Genomic DNA, 24,756 nt, shown 5'->3' with positions numbered 1-24,756 from the left:
ATTATCCTAATCTATCAATAAATATATTCAAAAATTTTGGCAACCATTGGGATACCGGCCTGATTTGATTGTTTTATGTGGGAGGCCTATTCTGTTTGAGCATTAGGTGTATTAGGAGCAACGCTAAAAAGCGTATCATCATAGCCATTCTCATGGAGGAAGAGTAAAGTCTAAGTACTTAGTCCTAAAACGTTCTTTTTGCCTCGTTGACATAGTAAGCGCGTGCAGGGAGTTGTGCCGAGGCGGAGAAACAGGTCGTTATTTTTTTTGTCGCTAGAGGCTCTTACCTTTTTTGGTATGACGTCAATTTCCCGTACCTCAACATAATTATAACCTTATGGTGGAAGAAAACATCGTTTCACCAAGTCACTATGATGATTATTACCCCGTAAAATGTTCGTCTCTAAACGTTTATTAAAAACCTACGGGAACCTTTGAAGATAAAAGTTTCATGACAGTAACATTGTTTTTGTAGAACTAGATGTAGATTTCTAGTTTAGAAACATATTCTGGGCCAAGCAGCCGAAGCCAGACAGAACTACAAGTTAACTTAAAACCTTTTTTCTGTTTTTCAGGATTTCTCCGAAAAGGTTGAAAATTTATCAATATATAACCATTATTCCTTGTTCAGATTTTGGTGTATTTTTTAAACACTTTTTGAAAACTTTATCTAATTTATGCGTAATAAGGCAACTCACAGGTACCTTGTTTTGTACATAAACAATAAATTAGCAAAATACCATTTTAGAAATTAAAAGTAAGATCAAAGTATGTTTCTCATCTGCTGCTAAAGATATCTTCCCACGTCTGGCCATGGAAATAGAGATCGAATCAACGATACATACCCGCTCGCTGCAGCAATAGTTGCTGCTACATTTCCCTAAATTTAAGTATACTTTTAGAATAAATTTAAACATTTGATGCAGTAATCAACCGATTTCTCTATATTTTGTTTCATTAGAAATACGTATTATTAAAATTATTATTGACCTAAACCACAAATTTTCTTAAGAAAATTTTTAAAACGTTATTTTCGTTATTTTTCTTGATATTTTAGCATAGTTTGACTAAATGAAAAGCATACCTGTGTTGGGTGAGTTTTTAGTAACTTCATTGTCTTGAGATATTTTAGTGCTTTGAATGACCTTGGTGGTAGCGTCTTCGAGAGAGCTATCAGACCATGAAGACTCATCATCATCTGCTAACAGCTTTTGCGTTTTTAAAACCGGAGGAGCCTGATGTTGTAGCGTTATAGACGATTGTACAATATTATCAGACTTCGAAGATATTTCATTATCCTGACCCAAATGTTTGTCTTTGAGAGTTCCAATAATCATAGCATCTCTTTCAGACTCATTTGAAACAATGCCGGTATTGTTCTTCCGTTTTTGAGGCGTAGATGAGTGCACAATATTTTCGGACCATGAAGATTCTTCGTCATCCTTAACTGCTTTATTACCCTTCAGGAGCGTTCCAGTTATCATAGTTTCTGGCATGGTTTTAGTTTGTTTATCCGAACACGAAGAGTGTTCGTCATCATCAACCTTATTGCTCTTGCCATTTTCAGTTTTTGCTTTTAATACAGCTTCTGCTTTTGACTTCTGTGGACTAACATGGTCGTGATTATCAGACCAGGAAGATTCTTCGTCTTCATCACCTTTGCTCTTAGTTTTTTCTATTGTTGATTTCAACACCGGTTCTATAATGGCCTTAAGGGGACTAGTACCGAGATGGTCGTGATCATCAGACCACGAAGATTCTTCGTCATCTACTTCACTTTTAGCTTTTGTGCCGTTTCCTTTAATCAGAATTTCTGCTTTTGACCCTTGTGGACTGATATGGTCTTGTTTATCAGACCAAGACGATTCTTCGTCATCATCAGCCTTTTTGCTTTTCGTTTTTAAGACTGTTTCCAAAATTTTCGTATCTGCTTTGGACTCATTTGGAGTACCAACTGACTGTAATTTCTTCGGCGTAGAAGTATGTACGATATTATCTGACCACGAAGATTCTTCGTCTTCTTCAATAAAATTTTTCGGTCTCATGATTGCTCCTGAGATCGAAGTTCGTTTTCTATTCATATCTGATACATCGCTGGCGGTGTTCTTAGTTTTTGGAAAAGATTCAGTTGAATCCAGCGAATTTTTTCTCTGAACATTTGTCACCTCGTCATCATCGAGAAATGCCGTGGACTTTTTGCGGCTTTCAAAACCGAGTTGATAAGAAGTGTCCATGTCTTCGACGCTGTCTTTACCACTCTCGTCACTGAAGTCGCTCATACCAAGGTCAGCCATGAAGTCTAAAAGCAATAAAATAAACGAATGGAAAAATTGTTCAACCACATGCTCTTTTCTCGTTTTCCCTATTCTAAACAAAAGTCACTGATAATATCCACCACTTCAATACTTATTGTGTCGCCATCAATGGCACTTTCTTGGAAAGTAATCACATTTAAAAGGAGTATAAAAAGGGGGGATTGAGTAGCCAAGCGATCTGAATTAAAGGCAGTAAAAATCGTTAGCTGGGTATTAGCCTAGCTAATATTAAATTCGCTATTTTACGCTAAGTGAAATCTGCACTCCCTTAGTACGACAAGAGGTTTCTCAAACATAGCAAATGCCTCCCTCCGTTCGATTTATGAGCTATTAATGCCGTAATAAAGGTATGAAGTTCCTTCCCACTTTTGACTAAGTAGGAAGATTGACCCCTTTGAAAACTTTCTGCGCCCCTGTGACGTAAAGAAGGCACCGTTACTTAAATAACTATTCAACTTGCATTAGTCTACTTTTGGTTTGAAGATTACCTGAAAGTTTTTTTAACGCCGCATTATCTTTGGCAGGAACAGAACTGGCATTCTTCAATTCTATTTTAACAAGAAGCGAAAATTATTAGAAAAGTTCATCTATAAGTAACGTAACTTTAATAAGTATGACACTGAACGATTTCGGTTGAAGGGAATATAAAGTTCCGTATCTAGTGGATCACCTAATTTCACATTTCTGCCACCAGATTAAATAGAGGTTAGGGGTCACTAACTCTAAATAAAACACAAAGTGTTTATGTAAAATATGCTCCTTTTAATCATTGAGCTGGAAATATAGTACTTCTAGAGGAAAAATTTTTATTTATACTTATGTATGAAGCAAAACAGATATCATTAGTCGGTGGCGTCATCTACCGCGAGTAAGCGATGAGAATAATTTAAGCCAGTGGCGCTTTATATAAATAGCGTGAAACGAGTATAAGCAGACGACATTTAAATAAATGATATTTTCTTTGTAAGATAGATGACGCTACCAACGAATGATAACTGTTTCGATTCGTACATGATTTCAAGAAAGTGTTCCTCAAGACCAAAGCAACAGCAGATATAAATAGTGTCAGAATGTGATGGTGTCCTGGAATACGAAATTCGCAATTGTTTTCGTTCACAAGTTTGACAGCAACGAATACGAGTCCCAAATTCAAAAATTGTATTTCTAAAATAGTCATTTTTGTTATCGGAATTAACAATCCATTATTATTTTAGCAAAGTTCCATTTGTACTTATGAGAGGGTTTTAATTTTCAATAAGCATAATTGTATTATCCATTAACATATGAGGGCTTTGTGTTGGCGATTTCTCAAACATCTTTAGCGGATGACGAGAGCGACCCGCGCTTTATGATTAGAGTGCGAAGCTCTGAACACTTTTCATTTAAAAAATCATACATTAATAAAAGATCAATCAAATTCGGCCTATAAGAGCTCATTTGAAAGCTTATATATCAAGCAAAATCACAAAGAAATATATATAAGTTGTAGAATATTGTTCGAAAATGCTATCGGTGAAAAAAAGCGCAGACCTCAACTCGTTCAATTAAAATAAACTCGTAGAGTAATTAGGTTTCAGAAACGTTAGAGAAACCGTACCAAATAAACTTGTATCAACAGTAAAGATACGCTTTTTATCTACAATTCCAACTATTTTGACATCAAATTACATGAACACTTAATTTAAAAATATTTTTCAAAAACCTATGTAAAATTTCAAAAGCTGAACACTCTGGCTTAAAAATATTTCACGCTTGATTTTAATTAATAATAAGTAAAAAACACCTAAAATAGGGGTCGCCAATACCTTTCAAAAAATTACGAAGATAATTCTTGGAACTAATTCGGAATTTGGCGCCAGTCTTAATGTTTGTTTGACGTTCCAACAGGTGGTGGTATTTAATTAGACGATTTCTATAGGCATTGTTACGATATAATGGTGACAGCTGAAGACATATTTATGATGTACGCGGAGAGTTCCGGTTTGTTAATTATTTTAACTTTTAAAATATAATTTGTGAAGTTTGGAAATTGTCGGCTTATGTCTAAACCATGTACGAGAGTTACACTATAAAATATTCTTTATTAATAATATATTTATATATATTTACCAAATATTACAAGGCATGGCACTAAACTTTCTCTAGAAGAGAGAATACAAATATATGACTGGTTAGGTCGGAGTCCGTAACCAAGAGAGTTAGTCCATTGTCCCGACGTCCCTTATATAGCGGGCCCCTCGGAAGACGCTACCGGTCTCCAACCTAATAGGCTGGAGAAGAAAGTCCGCCAAGAAATATTTGCGGACTCACAGTGGTGCAATAGTAAGCGTCACCGGTAACTTTACTCCGCTCTTAACCCTTCGGGTCAGAGGTCGCCACTTTCGGAGAATTAAAAAGGTGGACGACGCGAGCGAGGATGAGTCATCCCCACCTTCCCCAGCAGCGTTGGCCCAAAACAACGAGATAACTCTCAGAAGTAAAGGGAAATACTGTTAGGGACAAAGCCTACATTTGCGGATGCAAATGCGGGCTTTACAAATTTAAGGTATATATAGGGTACCTATATCTACAGGGTTTTTCAAAAGGTTATGCAAAAATTTTAAGAAGTTGTAGGGGGTGAGTTGAGAAGTATGCCTGTTTTTTTTTTTTTCATTTTCCTACGATGAGTTAAGAGAGCGCCAGGGTATGGAACGCTAAAAGTGTCATAAGCAACACTTTTGGACATGTCAAAAGATTTTGACTAGTGCTTTCCGTTAGTATTTATTGGCATTTAATTCACCATCGAAGTTGCAACGTTTCCACCAATAAAACAGTGACAATTTAAGCTCATTATTAATTCAACCATTAGAAATTGGCTGCTTCCTTTGGGCGTAGTAGGGGAGGAGTCACGTTTTTACTTGACTCGACACAATTTCTACATGTCAAAATCAATTTTAGACATGTCAAAACTTCATTTCGACTAGTGCTTTTCGTTTCGACTACACAATTTCTTCACGCATCGTGATTGGACTAGAGGTTTTTAACGGTAACTGGACAGAAATATTATTAACATAATTATTGAAAAACGCCATTCTATTGGTTTATCAAAATTTATACAAAGCCTTTATTAGCCTTTACGTGTCACGTGAAATAATTTAGTTACCTCCGTAAAAAATCTCATGCCTTTATCCCCTCCTCCGACAAATTGAACATGTCAAAAACTTTCTGACTAGTTAAAAACTGTAGTCGAGTACGCCAAAGGTGTCTCAATTCCCGTATAGAAATCTAACGCGAGCCGAAAGTGTCACAATACAACAGTTTTCGACTAGTCGAAACTTTAATACACGTCCAAAATACGAGTCACGTCAAGAATTCGGCACTAGTCTCGAAATGTAGCAACCAATCACAATGGTGGAAATTCAAACTACCCAACCGCGAGTGACTTTTCGCGGCGTGTTATTCTTCGGCAGCGCGTATAACTTTACCTAGTAATCTAATACTTCCGTACCGAAGACACTTTTCTCCTCGGTACTCCATGTGAGGTAAAATTGGTTTGAAGATCTCGATATTCAAAGATTACGACTTACGGAATCGTATTACCAAAGTACAGACCCGTCTCCTGAGCTCTTCGAAGTGCCATCCTCTGTGGCGACCAATTCATTGGCCGATCCCAACTGTGATATCTAGTTCACGCAATTTCTATACTATTTGCTTATAATGCCGGAGTACAAAACATCGCTTGAAGATTTCTACTCATTTGGTTTTACACAAAACATCTCCGGTCTTCAAAATATCTAACGTAAATTGGAAAGCAGCATTTATTTTGCCAGTCTTAAAAACACAGTTGAAATAATTTAAACATGTTATTTATAAAGCTCGCTTTCTAAAATCTAACACGTTGAAAGGATCTTTTGCTAAAATATCGTTGGTTATTAAAAACAACGCACTGAGATTTGACGCACCCTTTCTATTTTCAGTTTCGAAACCGTCTCAAAAAAAAATTAAGAAATCTCAATTCCGATGCAGCCTTCTCGTACTGCCAAGTTTATTTTGCAATATCATTCGAAGCCTACGTCTTTAATCCTTTCTGTCATACTTGGAAATAGTGATATTTTTAACAGGGGTCCTACGGGCTCCCGACCCCCCATAACTTTATTTTATTGAGAGCCACTGGCCCAAGGGGGTTCAGAAGCGGCGTAAAAAAAATTAATTTCCAGAAATGTCCATGATATTTGTAATAAATATTTTTTATTTAATTTGGGAGCCACGGTGGCCCGCAACCCCCGTTCGAATGATTTATTTTAAGGGCCACCTGATTTTTTTAAGAGCCATTGGCCCCAAGACTCCCGTTATTTCCAAGTCTGCTTTCTGTCTATGAAGTGGCCAATCCGATCTCTATTATTTATGTCATTCTTTCTATAATTTAAAGGAATCGTCTGCTACCAAAAACGATATACTGACGTAAAAGCAGAAGACGTAGTCGCAGATGTATCGGATAATAAACGGAAATAATAAAGAAACAATACATCCATCGCAGATTTAATCGTTGAGATCGAGCCTAGTGAAAACGTTTTTGACATGTCTCGTTCCGTTGTATTGTGATACTTTTGGCGAGCTAAGCGACACAAATTTACATCACTCGCGAAAATCTTACATCACTCGCGATTGGGTAGTTTGAATTTCCACCATTGTGATTGGTTGAAAGGCATCGCAGATTTAGTCGTGACGTTTCGAGACTAGTAAAAAACGTTTTTAAGCGACGCATTTCCGAAAAAGTGCCGAATTCTTGACGTGACTCGTATTTTGGACTTGTATAAAAGTTTCGACCAGTCGAAAACTGTTGTATTGAGACACTTTTGGCGAGCTAAGCGACCGAAATTTACATCACTCGCGATTGGGTAGTTTGAATTTTCACTACTGTGATTGCTCGAAGGGCATCGCAGATTTAGTCGCGACATTTCGAGACTAGTATAAAACGTTTTGAAGTGACACATTTCCGAACTAGTGCCGAATTCTTGACGTGACTCGTATTTTGGAAGTGTATTAAAGTTTCGACTAGTCGGAAACTGTTGTATTGCGACACTTTTGGCTCGCGTTAGAGTTTTATTCGGGAATTGAGACACCTTTGGCGTACTCGACTACAGTTTTTAACAGAGTTGCCAGATGTACGATCTGGATCGTATTTGTACGATATTTAGACGGTCGGTACGATATACAATCCGAAGGCGGGATCGTACGTCTATAATACGATCCCGAGATAAAATACGATCCAAAGTACGATCCGAGATTCAGGGCAGTATTTCCGCCTAGGCATATTTAGTCAACGCTTGTTAAGAGCTTTTATTTAGTAATATATCAGCAGAGCTCCGACTTCTACGCTGAATTAGGGCAATTCAGGCACAGCCTAGTACCAGGGATCAGAGTAAGTGCAGCTCGCGAAAGGTAGCCCTGTAGTCGTCGCTAATTTAAACGGAAGCCTGTCTTCACTTCTCGATTTAGAGGCAAATAATGTCACAATGCCGGCCGATTAGAAACGTAAGTTTGGCTTTACTTAAACTTGGCGGAATCCGCCGGTGACGGCCTCTCCCGCTAATTTAACTAAAAAGGTCTACCTTCGTTACGAATAAAGGATATTGTTAAAAGACGGCGTTACTGACTAATACCCCAGTTTCAAATCGGCGCGTGGAATACCATTGCAAAAATCGTTCTCGGACCTTTCTGATTTCTATGGTGTATACCTATATAGTTTGCTGACAAAACTAATAAAGCCATTGGTCTATAATAAAACTAATAAACCATTGGTCTATAACAAAACTACTAAAACTATTGGTCTATAACAAAACTACGAAAACTATTGGTCTATAATAAAACTATTAAATCCATTGGTCTATAATAAAAGTAATAAAAATATTGGTCTATAATAAAATTAATAAAACCATTGGTCTATTATTTACATACGTTTCCTTACACCGGACATCATAAAATGTATTTATTTTTAAATCTTTTTATATAAATTTAAAAGCAAAATTCCTGGTCACAAAAAATGTGTGCCTATTTTCGGGGAGTTTTCATTAATAGGGGGGGGGGGGGGTTGAGGAGCCGTACGATCCCAATTTTGAAAATACGATCCATATCGTAGCTCTGTACGGTAATCGGGCTTTCGGAATCTGGCAACGCTGGTTTTTAACTAGTCAGAAAGTTTTGGACCTGTTCAATTTGTCGGAGGAGGGGATAAAGGCATGATATTTTTTAAGGAGGTAACTAAAAAGTGTTGCTTGTGACACTTTTGGCGTTCCATAGCCAGAGAGCTTCAAAGTGTGGCCTACTAGCAGCAGGGAATTTAAATACTGTTTACGTTTACTTTTTATTCGCTGGTTACCTCGATTTGTTTACAAACCCTTTTTACCTATCACACGAACCCAAACCTTAATGTTAGCATTTCCCTGCTGCTTGGTTTTGCGCTTGTTGCAGCCTACTTCCAGGGGATAGTAGGCACCACTTTGAAGCTATCTGGCGCTCTTTTAACTCATCGTAGGAAATAGGGGAAAAAACAGGCATACTTCTCAACTCACCCCCTACAACTTCATAAAACACCCTGTATAATAGACATACCTAGGTATTTAAGTCTAGATTGAGATGTAGTTTTCCAAGGCTTATTGTTTAAGGTCTTTATTAACCAACTAACAAGCCGAAAAGTTTGGTATTTATATTTTAGATTATTATATTGTTGATAATTAAAAATATAGTTATAAATACCCTAGAAGGTATGGAATCACGCCTATCGTATTCAAGCTATGCAGGATGTGAAAAATAAACGAAAAAGCTGCATGTACTTCATTGAAAATACGATATCTGCACGTTCCCAGTACGTTAAACTGATTTATCTGTTGACGTAGAAAAAGATTGGGCATACAGCATACTTGGCCATCAAAATGAGTAAGATTGGTTATCGACTGTCTAAATATCAAATCTTAAACCAAGTCATAATGATGGCTGCTAAAGAAAAAGACCTAATCGATTCAAAAATGGAACCACTTGGTGGATCTATTTCTTGAAAAGAAACCCCGAAACTAAGCTCAAAACCCCCGAACCCTTGCAAATCGATCGAGCCAAAGCCTGCACTCCATCTGCTATGAATGCTTGGTTTGAGGGATATCACAAATTTTTAGAGATTTGAAAAAATTTCAAGGTTGTGGTGACCGTAAATGGAACTGTGACGAGTCTGGTTTTGCCCTTTGCCCAAGAACAAGTAGGATTCGGTCTTCTTCAATAAAAAAGAATGTTTTACATATCACTGGCAATAAGAAATCTCAAATAACTGTTATCTGTGCTGTTACACGTAGGGGAAACTTTGTCCCACCATTCCAATCGTACAGCGCCACACGGTTGACATTCGCCCCTTTAGAAAATGGTGTTAAAGGAGCACGGTTAGCGACAAGCAATCGGGTTGGATGACAACTAAGATATTTTATGGCTAGTTAGAGAACCATTTTAAACAAACTCTTTCTCCAGCTAGGCCCGTGGTTTTACTTTAGGATGGGCATACCAGTCATATCGACATTGAAATAAGTCGTCTTTGTGAGGAGAATCAAGTTCAAATATCTTGCTTATCCCCGCACGAATCTCACACGTTCAAACGTTTGACGTTTCAGTTTTTAAGTCCACAAAATCAAACTGGTAGAAAGCTGTTCATAAATTTTAAATGGAAACAAATCATTATCAACGGTTTCCGTTCCAGTTATATTTATCCTTGTAATAGGTACGATATCAACGAAACTAAATTGAATCCGTCCATTTCGTTCGACGAAGGTGAAAATTCCTTTGATCTATTTCCAGAATTTGAAATCTTATTGAAGGCGCAAATATATCAGAGATGAACGAAGATTCTAGCACAGAACTTAGTGATAACACTCGAGAACAACAAACAGAAGCTAAGGAACCGAAAAAGAAAAGCAAAATGCTGAAACTAAAAAGTACGACAAAGTCGACCAAACTTCTAAGAAAAAGAAAAACAAATCAACAGATTTTGTTTCTTGGGTGTTTCAGAACCCATTTCACAAGGCCTTAAGAACCTTAATGACCCTATTGCTAAAACCAAAAAATCGGTAACTAATCGCTCAAAATTTATCCCCCCTTAAATAAATAATGAGATGTTGGGGTAGTTACCCCAAGCATTTCTTTACGTAATAAATGTTGGGGTAGTTACCCCAAGCATTTCTTTAAGTAATAAATGTTTCTGGAGATTTTCTATATAATTTTTATATTTATTTAAAACAGAAAAGTTTTTTTTTTACTTTTGAAATTAGGATAGATATGTACCTACCTAGGCATACAATTTCGGTAGGCCAACAAAAAATAGGCTTAGAGATATAATCGTTTTTCATTTTCCAGAGTTACACACGGATGTTCATAGTTAGAAGTGGTGTTCAGAGTTACCCCAATTTGTACAGAACTAGCCGCCAATAGTGGGTGTTTAGAGTTAGCTGCTAATAGTGCCTTTCAAAAAGTTGAGTATGCTAAAAATATGTTTAACTTAGAAAGCTGTTAAGTTGTGAGAATTTCCGAAGAATACTTCTTGACATCACCCTTTCATTTTTCACTAGGGTTTGTAAAAAGTGTTCAGAGTTGGGGTATCTGACTCTAGTTAAATAATAATTAAGGCTTCATAAGAACCGTTATTATTAGAGATAAATTAACGTTTTCGGGCATATACCCGGGATTATCCTTTCAAACTGCATGGACCCCGGTCAAATGAACCGCTTTCTTAATGCTTGTTTCGCAATTCCAAAGACTAGTAATAACCCGCGATGAGTTGTCAGTAATACTATTATGTTACTTTCGATGTTTTATATTCAAACTTACGGTTGATTTGATTTGTTGGAGTTTTCTTCGCGATGGGCAAATCATCGTTGCTGCTTGAATCATTCCACGAAATGTTGTCCGGACCTTCATTCTCGGTTCGTTTTTTCAAACCTACAAATGTATATAAAATCAATTGGATTTAAATCAAATATTTTTTATGAAAACATTTATTGGTTTTAATTCAATTAATCTACGGCTTTATATCTCAGACGCGAGAAGTGAAAGCATACGTCTTAAATATACTTAATATACAATGTATATTTGTGAAATATTTAACTGAAAGCTATCCACGGACTGACGTCGTTACGGGAGAAAAATCGCCCTCTAGCGGGGCACTGTCAAAAGCATCGTGAGACGCAAAAGCGAAAGAACAGACAACAGCGACTAAGTCGACTTGAATGTCTCTGTTGTGAATAGTTCTCAGTAAAAAGAAAGTGTGAAAATTACGAAACTAATAACGATTTATGGTGAAAGATATCGCCTAGAATGTATTTATTTAATATTAGAGATAATGACTATATTTAGACAATCCGCTGCTCTAATTTTCCCCAGCAAGAGAAGGAAAAACGACACTAGAGTGCTCTTCAATCGCCTAGGATGACGTCACTTTAAGTGAACATATGATAAACCAATTTTAATTCATTTTGTGGGGAAAAGATTCTGAGCAATTGGGTGCAACACTAAAAATCGTATCAATAAAGTTATCATCCCTAAACGTGGGAGCGTATGGTAAATAAAAACACTCTAATTGTTCGGAGTTGTCATACAGCTCTGAAAATTGATACACATATACCCTGAACCATACTATAAAATAGCCAAAAATAGTTTTACTAAATTCTAATTGGTTCGGTTTTTATAAGGAATTTAACCAATTGCACAGAGTTTTGGAATTGATGTTTTAGGAACAAAAAAATATCTATGAAATATAACATGTTATTATATATTTAAATAAAATTTCGTATGTAGAAACTGAAAATATGAATAATTTTTCCCTTAGTGACACCAGGGGGTCAAACGTTTTCTTTGCGGGGTTTTTAAGGGATTATTGTTGCAATATTTGTATAAGATACATGTAAGTCTTTAATAAAGGCGACTGCTGAAAATTTAATATAAAGGTCCAAATTTAATCAAAATATGGCATTTTCAAACGGTTTTCTTTAAGAGAGTGGAGGTGGCTGCAAGACATTTTAGAATATTATCGTAGATAATGTGTCGCAGAAACCATGCCAAAATTTCCGATCGATGGATGTCGTTAAGTTTTGTAAATACAGCAACGTTTATAACATCCAAAAAATTATATATTTTTATCACTATTTGTATTGTGTCTTTGATCATCTTGTTTTCTTTTATGCTACAAATAAACACAACGTAGGATGAAAATATATAACTTTTTCCACTGTGATTACGAATTTCACCGATGTACGGTTTAATTGATAAGGGTTCCTGCACGTCTTACCTTAATCTTTGCAAACAAACTCTATTATGATATTGTTTGTACTGACCATGAAAAAAATAATGAAGATGATAGTTTATAAAGTATGTTATAAAATTAGCGCAATTTCCGTTTGCGCGGTTTCCCATTTGCACAGTTCCGTATAAAGGAACAAAGAGTCAAACACATTTCAGATTTCAATCCCTCTATACAAATATGGTTTTTTGCAAGCCCAATCTCAACAACTGGGTTGAAAGCACTAACGGGAAAACATGGGGATCTCACCATAGCCCAACCTAACCTAACCTACAAGCTTCTCCACGAGGAAAGTGGATCTAATGCAAGCTGCATTCATTTCTTTGAACCGAAAAACGTATTCTCAGGATAACAGATACTACATGTTCATCGTAGCTGAAAAGCCGAGAAACTACGATTACATTGCTGTTCGACTGGTAACATATTCACTAGAGAATAAATCCAAGAACAGTATTTTCCCGTAGAAAAAGAAGAAAATTATTGGTATTTACAGCACAACAGAACTATAATCGTACGCTAACAGTTCAAATAGATGCTAAACCCAAAAAAAAACTGCTTTAAGAAAAATGGCTAAATATGCAATATTTACGTTTTTCAGAGGGTATCTGCGAATTCAGAAATATGAATCTGCGCTATTTAGATACCGCGCTAACGGGAACTGCGCTAATAGGCATATACCATAAAATATACTTCACATAAATTCGCTTCGCGAATACAGGGTAGATTAAGAATAGGTACTGCAGAAATTTGAACCATGAAATGTGCAACTTTTATGATGGTAATCAGGCGTAAAACTCAAAATACGTTATATTGGTGTTGAATTAAATCGGTATGCATCTAATATTTAATATCTCCTTTGAAACATATTTCAACTAAACTCAATTTATATGAAGACGCACAGGTATGCTTATTAATTAAACCGTAAAGAGGTCAAATTCGAAATCCCCGCCGAAGGTTTACAAATATTACGTTTTAGCATCTTTGAATAAAAACAAATAACAGTGGAAAAAGTTATATATTTTCATCCCACATTGTGTTTATTAAAAGAAAACAAAATGATCAAAGACGCAATATTAACAGTGATAAAAATATGATTTTTTGGTTGCTATAAACGTTGCTGTATCTACAAATCTTAATGACATTCATTCGTCAGAAATGTTGTATGGTTTTCTTCGGAAAATTATCTATGAGAATATTCTAAGGCGTCTTGCAGCCACCTTCACTCTTTTAAATAAAAAACATTTGAAAATGCCATATTTTCATCACATTTGGTGCTTTGTATTAAATTTTCAGCAATTGTGTTTAATAGATACTTTCCAAATTTTAAAGTAATGTCTAGGACAATCTTAAACATATAGTGTAAAAAGAATTTCTTAAACTCCTGAAAAAAAGGTTTGGACCCTGGTGTCAATTACAGAAAATGACGCATATTTTCGATTTTCTACACACAAAATTATATTAAAATATATAATAACATTTAAATTTGTCCCCAAAACGTCAATTCCCAAACACTATGAATGGATACCGAGGTCGTGTTAGTTTGAGATTTATAGATCCACCTCCAAATTTTCGGAGTTTTAAGTTTAAATTGCGTTTTAACGCATACTAACAAATTCTATATGATAATAAAATTAGTTTTAGAATACTTTCTAAAAATTAGAGAAATTGCTAAAAAAAATAAAACCCTTTGTTATTTTTATAAGTTAACAGAAATTTGATTTAATACACGACTGTTGTACAAAAATAATTTAAAAATTTATAAAATCTAAATTTCCCACATAAAATCTGTTCGTTTCGAAGGACATTCTAGTCATTCTTTTGAATCTTTCTGGCATAGTAGACATCATTCCCAATCTATATCGCTATCCTTTGAAGCCATTACAGATGTAATTGTTCAAAAATAAATTAATAACTTATAAAACTCAAATTTGATTAACTTTTACGTTTTACAAATTAAGATACCACTAGCGAAAAACCATTACGAGTTCCATACAAACCGGGCACGTTAATTTGCGAGCTATGGCTGCCATACTGGTATGCTTTTTTCCAATGGGGAAAAAGCATGGGTGACGTATTGCCTACGTCATAATGCCAAGTCTTGATTTGAAAACCACGGAATTGGATCTAAGAGTCGTTGCCATGGAAATATGGAATAGTAAACATCTGAAAACTCTGAATCTTGGTTTTAATTTTTAAAAAATTTTTCATGAACTAGCGTAAGCAAAAACCAAGAAATTATTTAAAAAAACGCCGAAAAAATTTGGAAGTGGGTCTATATCTAGTTTAAGGTATTACCATACGAAGTATCGTTCCACACAAAACAATATTTTGATTCCCTTTACCACCGGAGTTAGAAGCTTTTTTCTAAATATTTGGCAATGGGTTGTCGAGATACAGTGTGTCTTAAATAATAAGATTTGATATCCCTCATAAATCTCACTTTACCACGATCTCGGTATCAATTGGTTAAATTGCTTAACGTCAATTCCAAAACAATGTTCAATTGGTTAAATTGCTTATAAAAACAGAACCAATAGGATTTTTGTACAAACATTTGACACTATTTCGTAGTATAGTTTGGGGTACGTGTGTATCAATTTTCAGAGCTGTATGATGATTCCGAACAATTTCTTACCATGCGCTCCCACTATAATGGTTAATTCTTGATATATCTTCATATTTTACCTGAAACTTTCTCCAACGCTGCATTATCCTGAGAAGCAGAACTAATGCTCTTAATCTCTACATTTTAACATGAAAAATTAATAACACGTTACTGAGGTCTTTCAACAACTAAGCATTATACTAGATTGTCTTCAGTAACCAACTCTTAAGTGAATGAATATCGGTCGCATCATTGAAGAAAATTATGCCACGACGATATTCAAAATTAATTACATAAATCAGTGGAATATATCCCTAACATTTTATATGTATATTTCAAATATATAGGCTCTCTTTTTTTGCTCTGACTGAGCATTTTTATCAAAAAACTACAAGAGTTAGAGTTACGAAATTTTTAGGAATTATGCGTAGTATGGAAACGCTGAAAATACAAATTTTCACTTTTTTGAAAAATTTACTTTTTGGCGCGAAGGTGCTTGACAAAAATTCCAATGAGAAAGTTGTAGAGAACTGTCAGAAATGTACAAAGTAAATATTCCATTGAAAAAGACCAATTTTTCACGAAGATACGAGGTGATGGTAAAAAGTTGTCCCTATGGGGCAATAGGCAGTTAAGTGCGCAAATATGATATGATTTCTGCAACTGGCTAATTAACATATCTGATGATGACCCAAAATTAATCACTCATCTTTTGGTGCCAAAACAATCACATGTGGAGTTATGAAAATCCTCACTGGGTTTTCCCTTACCATCATCAACAACAATTTCAACTGAATGTTTGAGCGGGTTTGGTCGGAGATAGAGTTGTCAGGAGTTTTTCCTTCCGAATCGTCTTAATGAACCAAATTACTTGGCACTCTTGCAGAACCAAGTACCAGACGCGTTAGACGACATTCTGCTGGATACTTACAGACACATATGTTACCAACAAGACGGTTCACCACCCCATCAACATCGATGTGTTGTGGAGCATCTTAACAACGAGTTCCCTCAGCGTTGGATTGGTAGAAACGGTTCCGTTCGAACGGTTCGATGGCCTCCGAGGTCTCCAGACCTAAGGTCGATGGACTTTCACTTATGGGGTTGCATCAAAGAAAGTGTTTACGAGACGCCCGTGGCGATCATAGATGCTTTACGACAACGAATTATTGCAGCCTTGGCACTTCTCATTCCTGATATGATCACTGGCTCGTATCGAGAGATGCTCTATCGTGCCGAAACATGCATCATGGCCAACGGAGATATCATTGAACCTTATATATAAATGTTCTGATATTATTGTACGAATAAACTTTAAAATGAACCTATTTTAGGACATTTTTTAAATTTGCTCACAATACTGGCAAATTGCCCTATATGGAGAGCTTGTTTTTTTCATCACCTCGTATAATCATGAAAAATTGGCTTTTTTATAGAATTTTTTTCTTTGTACATTATCGACAATGATTTCATTGGAAAATTTTGTCTAACACCTTCCCGCCAAAAAATAGATTGTTCAAAAACGTGAAAAATGTTCCAATTTTTCTTAAAATTTTAATTATTTGTCTTCCCATACTAGACACAACTCTAACTCTGAGAAAAATGCCCAGTCAGAGCCAAAAGAGACACCCTGTAACAGATCTATTTACTATTTTCATTCAAATTGGTTAACGTTAAATACTGTGCCTACGACTATGAAAAGCATTTCGCCATTGGCGTCTGTGATATGGAAGATTCACTTCTTTAACTCACGAGCTCGAGCAGGGTGGTTCTTTGGGGCTTCTTTCGAGGCGGTTCCATCGACGTTGCTGTTGCTGCTGGAATCGTCCCACGAAAGGTTGTCCCCCTCTCGATGTTCAACTGGTTTTCTGACACCTGTACGAACATAGTAAATTGTGTAAATTAAATAAAAGTTCCATTTATAAATTTTCTATTTTTGGCCACTAATTTTCATGTATTAATTGTACCCTTCATCTGAACTCGAGATTCTTGGTCCTGATATTATAATAATTATTAAAAAAATTAAATAATTTTAAATGGATTACATCATGGCTATATAAATTAAACAATTTAAATTAATTAAATAATTTTTGAAAGAATTATTTCATTTTAAATGGATTTATTCATTCATGTTAAGTGGATTAAATAATAGTTGTATGAATTTAATCTCTTAAATGCAATTAATCAAAGTTAAGTGAATTAAGTCAATTTTAAATCGATTAAATGGATGATTCACAAAGAGCATTTAGTCGAAATAATTAGGATAGCTGTGTGCGGAGTGACGTTATGATGATAGACCTCCGGTTGTGTGGTTGTAACAGTACCGGTACACTGGGCTATAAATTCTGACACATGATATGCCTATCTTTTCCGATAGATAATAATAATAATCCGCTAGGCTAATACAATACAATTTGACAACGATTATCGAAAAACGATCCCGACTATTTATTCATAACTTAGGCACTTTCGACTTCATAAATAGTGAACTTATAGGCAGGTTACCTTTAAGAAAAATAGTTCTGGAGAGGCACACAGCAAACATTGGTATGATCAAGCAAAGTTAAAACCTAAATTTATTAAACGAATTATATACTGTAACCGAGTGCAATTGACCTTTCTCTTAAACGCGACAGACTGGTAGAATCCGATTTGTGATAAAAAAGGCGCACATATTCGCGACCGAAAACTATAGCTATGACTCATTTAGTTGGCTATGGAAACCTAGTTAGGCAGTGGCAAAGGTACACACTATTAGTTCTTATTCATCGTTATTCGTAAATTTAACTTTATAAATAATGATACTTGCATTTTCATATAATTTTTCCATCGTTTGTTTATATTTTGATAAGTTAATTTAAGATAAAACGTTCTTCTGACTTTTTAATTTGTCTGTAGCAAACGCTGGATCATAGGCGCTGCCTCGGAGAACCTAGCGTCGTTACGCCACCTAGATTCGTTTCGGTGGTAAATTTTTAATTTGTCTGTAGCAAACGCTGGATCATAGGCGCTGCCTCGGAGAACCTAGCGTCGTTACGCCACCTAGATTCATTTCGGTGGTAAATAGCTTCTAGTCATCGAGCGCAAACATAAAAATAGTCCATGCATTTTCCAAAATTGTGTTATTTCATAAACGTTCTCCAGAAGCCACAATGTTTTTTTGTACTTTGGGACAATGACTATGTCCGATGTCGAGACTCTATTTTGGCACCCAGTAAGAGTGGGGAGGGAAAAATGTCACTGGCTTGTGCGTCAACTTTAGAAAAACCAATGAGATAAAGGCCTACCCTCCTACGCATTGTAGCCCGACCACCTGGTTAAGGCATTAAAAATCGCTAGATGACTTGGGCTTAAGGTGGTGCCAAGGGTATTAGCCTAGCTGATTATTATTTATATTATTATTATATCAGTGCCGGCCTTTATGCGTAGGCAATCTTGGCAAATGTTACTAACATGATGTTAGGGCCGGATTTAAATCGCAACCGCGTCACTTCGCTTAACAAGGGGTTTCTAACCTGAATGCTTGCTAATTTTAATAAATATGAAAATTTAAACCATGAAGTATCCGTCGTACTTTTATTTATTTATTTTTGACCATTGTTAGTTACGATACCGTCATTTACTAATGATCACCCATTTTGGGCATTCCTACGAAAAGAAAAATATAGCTAAGTCAAGGCACCACGATACGTCTATATCAGCTAGCGACTTTTATTACCATTATTTCTGATGGCCAGGCTATATTGTGACAAGCCCTTCAGTCGCTCGAGCCAACAGTTACCTACACTAACTAATACCGTTACAGGGCGACGCAAGTGGCCATGTAAGGCATGCCTTGATTTGGAACTATGTTTTCTTCTACAAGTCGTAAGTTGGTTTTCCAAGGAGGATTTTATAAATTATACCGCGCGGAAACTTTACCCTTATTCTCCTAGGTGTAGCCACGTGGTGCTAATGTATTAGCTCAACACCCACGAACCTAGGATTTTAGGCTTAGCTTAATTTATTTATTATGGAGAAAAGAACTGCGTTAGTTTTCGAGTGTTTGACGTTGATATTTTAGATTCAACCATGTTTTTCGAAAAAATTATTTTTCAATTATGGAGGTTGAAACCGCCTTGGACGCGGTATATCTCTGCCGAAACCTCACACGCTTACCCCTATATCCCGTCTCCCTAAACAATTTCCAAATCATTATAACCCGTCAGAATATTTATCTTTGTTTTATTATATTTTTTATATGAAGGATCCGATTTTTGGTAACCTCGATAACTTCACTTTCCTCGGAATTCATGGATTTTGCTATCGCTCAAGAACCTCGAAAGGCGCATTTATACAAAATAAATTCGGCAAATATGGTTCTCATTTTTACAGAGGTAAAGGCTATGACAGATAGCGCAGGTGCAGTCGTTCGTTTTATCAATTAGATAATTTACCCCCTGCATGGGCACTTGCGTTGCTCTTTAATCTCAACAAATATTTAATGCTAGGGGTAACCACTTTAACTAGCGGGAAGAGTTTTCATCAAGTGCCACAAGCTTGGATCAAATGCGGCTCCTCTTGCTGCAAGTCGAAAGTGCTGACCCCATTAGTAAATACTTCTTAAAACAATTTCAATTTGGAAAATGGTAAATTAGCGATTAATTATAACGAGAGAGTGATCAAGTTATTAACAAAACAAACGTCACTTTTAATCTTCCAAAACTATAAATCTAGCAATTTTTAAAAAATTATTTGTTGACTATTTGAAAAATATTTAATTGTTTGAATTTTTACTTTTCGTAAATTTCTAAATTCGTAATTTAAAAAACCCAATAGATAATTATCTCAATTTTTATCATTTCTTTATTTAGGAAATTGCTCATTTGCTTTATTAGTTATTTGATAAAATACTTCGTTAACTAGTACAATAATTAGTAAGTAATAAATATCTTCAATTATAATTCAGTATTTTAGTAATTAATACTGTCCTTAAGAAGAAAACTATTTAGGTCCTTAATAAGAACGTTATTAATGTACATAATAAAAAAGATATGAATTTCCTTAATAAAAAAGTGATGATTGTCCTTAATTAATTAATTATGTCCTTAATAAGTAAATTACTGATGTCCATCGGCATTGTGTTACTCTCAATTTTTGTCAAAGTCATCCCTCTTATCTGGATGTCGCAGCCGTACCAACAAATAGTCGTCTACCAGGACCTTAATGAACATCGAGATGTAAAGGAAAATATTACCTTAAATTCAGAAAAGTTGTTTAATATTAACAATCTATGTTTACTTGATTTTACCACGTTCGTTGTTTCGCGGAGGAAATTATGTCAATATGTAACATTTAAAAAATAATTATGCGTTGTCTAGAGCAATTTAGATAATTAATATGCAATTAGCGTATTCAAAAGTGTTACATTGGAATAAAAAGAAATGCTTACACTATACAGGGTGTTTCAAAAATGTATGCAAAAATTGTAGGGGGTGAGTTGAGAAATATGCCTCTGTTTTCCCCATTTCCCTACGATGAGTTAAAAGAGCGCCAAATAGCTTCATAGTGTGGCCTACAAGCCCCTGGAAGAAGGCTTCTCTTAATTTTAGGTAACTTCAATTGAATTGGTAAATTTCAGAAAACTCGAAGCATTTTGGTGCGTTTTAGAAATCTACCAAAACAAATTGCTATTTATGATAAAATAAATTATTAAGAATAGATAATAATTAATTAATTAATCCTTATTAATAAAGAAAGATAAAGTCATTTTCTTTTGGCCGATACTAAATGGTGCTACAAAAATGGGTAAGTTGAGCGTTTTCCTTAAATGATGATCTTATGTAATTAGGATTTAGATATATTATCCCTTTTAATTATGGACTAATCTACTTTTTCGCGTATTTTATAATCCTTCTCACAGTCCATAAGTGGTCTCTTCTAACTTAACTTTTCGTATACAGGGTCTTTTTTTTTGCTCGGAAAAGTGTTTTTTTTTCAAAAACTATTTATAGTACCGATTTCAAATTTGGAAGGTCAATTCTCTATACCGGGGGACATCAGTTTGAGAAATTTGAGCGTTTTCGGTAATGTTTTTCACCAATTTTGAAAAATTATTTTTCGACCACTAGGTGCGAGATAAAAAATTTCTATTATAAAGTTGTAGGCCGTCATCGAAAACCCTTAAAAATTGTTCACTCGACGAAAAACAATTTATTTATCAGTGAAAATTCGAGCTTGAAAAATTTACAAGTTGGTGAAGCCAAATTACGATTGTTTGAAACGATAATTGAAACCGAATTACCTAATCCAGTTGAAACTTTGGTTAAAAAAACGACCGGATTTAAAAAACACGAAGCTATAGGTCAATCCTAAACATGCATTGGGTATTTAAAGGAAAACTTTGGGAGATTATTATCAGTGTTTGATAATATTTCGAACAATGCCTCGTTATTCAGTAGCTGAGCGTACCGAGATAGTTGCCATTTACTATGGAGAAGCAGCGCAAAACCTTAGAAGAGTGACTGAAATCTTCGCAGAAAGACATCCAAATGGAGCACCATCTGTAAATACAGTAAGACGAGCAATTCACGATTTCAATCAATTTGGTAACTTGCAACCTAGGTTTCGCGGATTGGGTCAACCGGATTTAGACTTCGAGAACAATGTACTCGCGTACTTTGTGGCATATCCTCGTCGCAGTTGCGCTAACGCCGCTGCTGATTTGGGTTGTTCTGCAAATCGTGTGTGGAAAATTCTTCGTAAGAATCGCTATCACCCATACAGAGCTACGCTCCACCAAGGACTAATTGACGGAGACCATCAAAGACGTTATGAATTTAGCAACTGGTTACTAAATGCTGTCCAAGAAGATAGACAATTTTTGCGCCATGTTTTGTTCTCCGACGAAGCGTCATTTTCTAGAGATGGGCCCTTTAATCATCAAAACAGCCATCTTTGGTCTGACATCAACCCACATTGGGGTTTTGAATATCATCACCAGGTTCAATTTGAACGGGTCAATGTTTGGGTTGGACTTGTTGGAAACCGTTTGATTGGTCCCTTTTTCCTGCCGACGAACCTCAACGGCCAAAGGTATTTACATTTTCTACAGAACGAACTGAGTGACGCAATCGACGACCTTCCATTGGCTGAAAGACGTCAGTTGTGGTTTCAGCAAGATGGCGCCCCTCCGCATTTTTCCCGGCCAGTAACTGAGCACCTCAGCAACGAGTTTCCTGAAAGGTGGATAGGGAGAAATGGTCCAGTGCATTGGCCAGCAAGGTCACCTGACCTAACACCGCTGGATTATTTTCTCTGGGGATTCGTTAAAGCAAAGGTATACGCCACGCCCATTGACACTAGGGAGGAACTCATTAGACGAATAATCAGTGCTTGCCGAGACGTCACACCAGAAATGGTAGAGAAAGCGTTTGAGAACTTAATTGTCCGCGCACAAACCTGTGTTGCAGCCAATGGTGATATTATTGAAAATGTTTTGTAAGAATTTATGTGAATAAAATATCTGCATTTAAAAACCAAACGTGTACATTTTTTCAAGTGTGAAAACTCTACTACGTTTGTATTAGACTTGTTCCCTTTTCAATTATCGTTTCAAACAATCGTAATTTGGCTTCACCAACTTGTAAATTTTTCAAGATCGAATTTTCACTGATAAATAAGTTGTTTTTCGTCGAGTGAACAATTTTTAAGGGTTTTCGATGACGGCCTACAACTTTATAATAGAATTTTTTTATCTCGCACCTAGTGGTCGAAAAATAATTTTTCAAAATTGGTGAAAAACATTACCGAAAACGCTCAAATTTCTCAAACTGATGTCCCCCGGTATAGAGAATTGACCTTCCAAATTTGAAATCGGTACTATAAATAGTTTTTGAAAAAAAACACTTTTCCGAGCAAAAAAAAAGACCCTGTATACTATTCTCCACCACATTCCCCCCTTTTCGGCTTTCCGTTGCTATGCAACGCGTTTTGAAATTTTTAATGTTTAGGCTTAGTTTCTCTTTTCGATATAGCAGTCGCCAGCCAGATTTCCCGCACGGTACTGATGAGTTCCAAATAGAACGACACCGGTCTACCGTTGGAATTTCTGGCTATTTTATTTAGTTTTTTACTCGAAGATCTATTTGATCCGAGATTCGCTCGAAGACCTATCGGTACGAGTTATTAGTAAGTTTTTTAATTTCTTCAAATTTGTTTAGGATTTAGATATATTATCCCCTTTAATTATGGACTAATCTACTTTTTCGCGTATTTTATCAACCTTCTCACAGTCCATAGGTGGTCTCTTCTAACTTAACTTATCATAGAACAAGATGCTACTGGGTGAAAACTCGCAACAACTCCTTCTGCGTTGAGTTTGCAAGTTCTCTCCCCACTGGTTTAAGGGGTTTTCCCCCGAGATCTTCGGTTTCCCCTTCCATAAAACTTGTTGAGGTTAACGGTAATAGATAGTGTAGGGAGCTAATGGCTCGAACGCGTGGCATGCAGGGCTTGCCACCACCCTCCTACGCATTGTAACCCGGCCACCTGAATTAATGGCTTCAAAAGTGACTTGACGACTTAGCCCTAAGGTGGTGCCTTGGGTATTAGCCTAGCCTAGCTGACTTTTAACCACCATAGTAGACTCTTCCTCCTAGAACTCTTGAATTTACCCCTTTGGTAAAAAAAACAGTGGCTCAGCACTGGTATTGGTAGATAGAGAGAACTAATACCAATCGAATGACGCTTGAATTTAATTAATATCGAGTGCCGTTGAAGATAATTCGTCGATTCCCGGGAACACATACGCTGTAATTTCCAATCGGCGGCGAAATATCCCCGTTTTTTTAAAACAACGGCGGCTCAGCACTGGCATAGGTAGATAGAGAGAACTAATACCAAAAGTAGCAAAAGACCCAAAAGTGTGTCAGCTGTACCTTCGCGTATATTAAAATTTCTAGTGAGACCTAGTCACACTATAGACTACATAACCTACTAGTTGGAATAGTACTAGCAACATTATATTTAGTCTATAGTCTGGCGCGATTTTCTTTCTTCGATTTACTCGCCCGTAGATATACGTTCTAAAACGCCTCACTCGGCGGCGCTGGAGTACCTCGATTTTGATGACGCATTTTCCGACACCAACCTTTTTTACTTTGCGACAAACTGTCATTAACTCCTATACCGTTCTGACACACTTAATTAAAGTTATATCGAGTGCCATTCAAGAGAATTCGACGATTCCAGGGGACTTATACGGAGCTATATATTATACGGACCTAAAGGTTCCACTGTAATAATAACCACCTCCACCGCATGCACCAGAAGCGGAAATAACAGCCTCTTTGCTCTATACTAGAGGAAGAGTCTAAAACCTCCATATTAACTCGGTAATAACCCCGTAACCACTCGTAAACGCTCGACTGTAATCAGCCCATAATAATTTTGAAAACAATATAATAACCCCGTAATCACTTCATAGCCTTTAGTCGATTACGTAATCGGTGTGCATAAATTTTTGAAATGGTAAAAACATCATAATG

The 24,756-nt window shown here is 36.1% G+C and overlaps 1 protein-coding gene across 1 annotated transcript in view; it reads right to left on the bottom strand.

Annotated features, from left to right (window-relative positions):
• The window catches only part of LOC149933780 (uncharacterized), a 72,988-nt gene that overhangs the window by 32,234 nt on the left and 15,998 nt on the right, over positions 1 to 24,756 (bottom strand). The window contains exons 6-10 of the mRNA XM_090157418.1: positions 16,982 to 17,104; positions 15,310 to 15,366; positions 11,157 to 11,267; positions 2,804 to 2,863; positions 1,085 to 2,299 (exon numbers count right to left, since the gene is read on the bottom strand). Coding sequence (XP_090013544.1) covers positions 1,085 to 2,299; positions 2,804 to 2,863; positions 11,157 to 11,267; positions 15,310 to 15,366; positions 16,982 to 17,104 — 1,566 coding nt within the window. The remainder of the gene's footprint in view (positions 1 to 1,084; positions 2,300 to 2,803; positions 2,864 to 11,156; positions 11,268 to 15,309; positions 15,367 to 16,981; positions 17,105 to 24,756) is intronic.

This window comes from Leiobunum rupestre, chromosome 8, assembly GCF_980474605.1.
Source record: "Leiobunum rupestre chromosome 8, qqLeiRupe1.1.hap1, whole genome shotgun sequence".
NCBI classification, from domain to species: Eukaryota; Metazoa; Arthropoda; class Arachnida; order Opiliones; family Sclerosomatidae; genus Leiobunum; species Leiobunum rupestre.
Note: the sequence above shows the minus strand (reverse complement) of the source record. Positions and strands in the feature narration are given on the sequence as shown.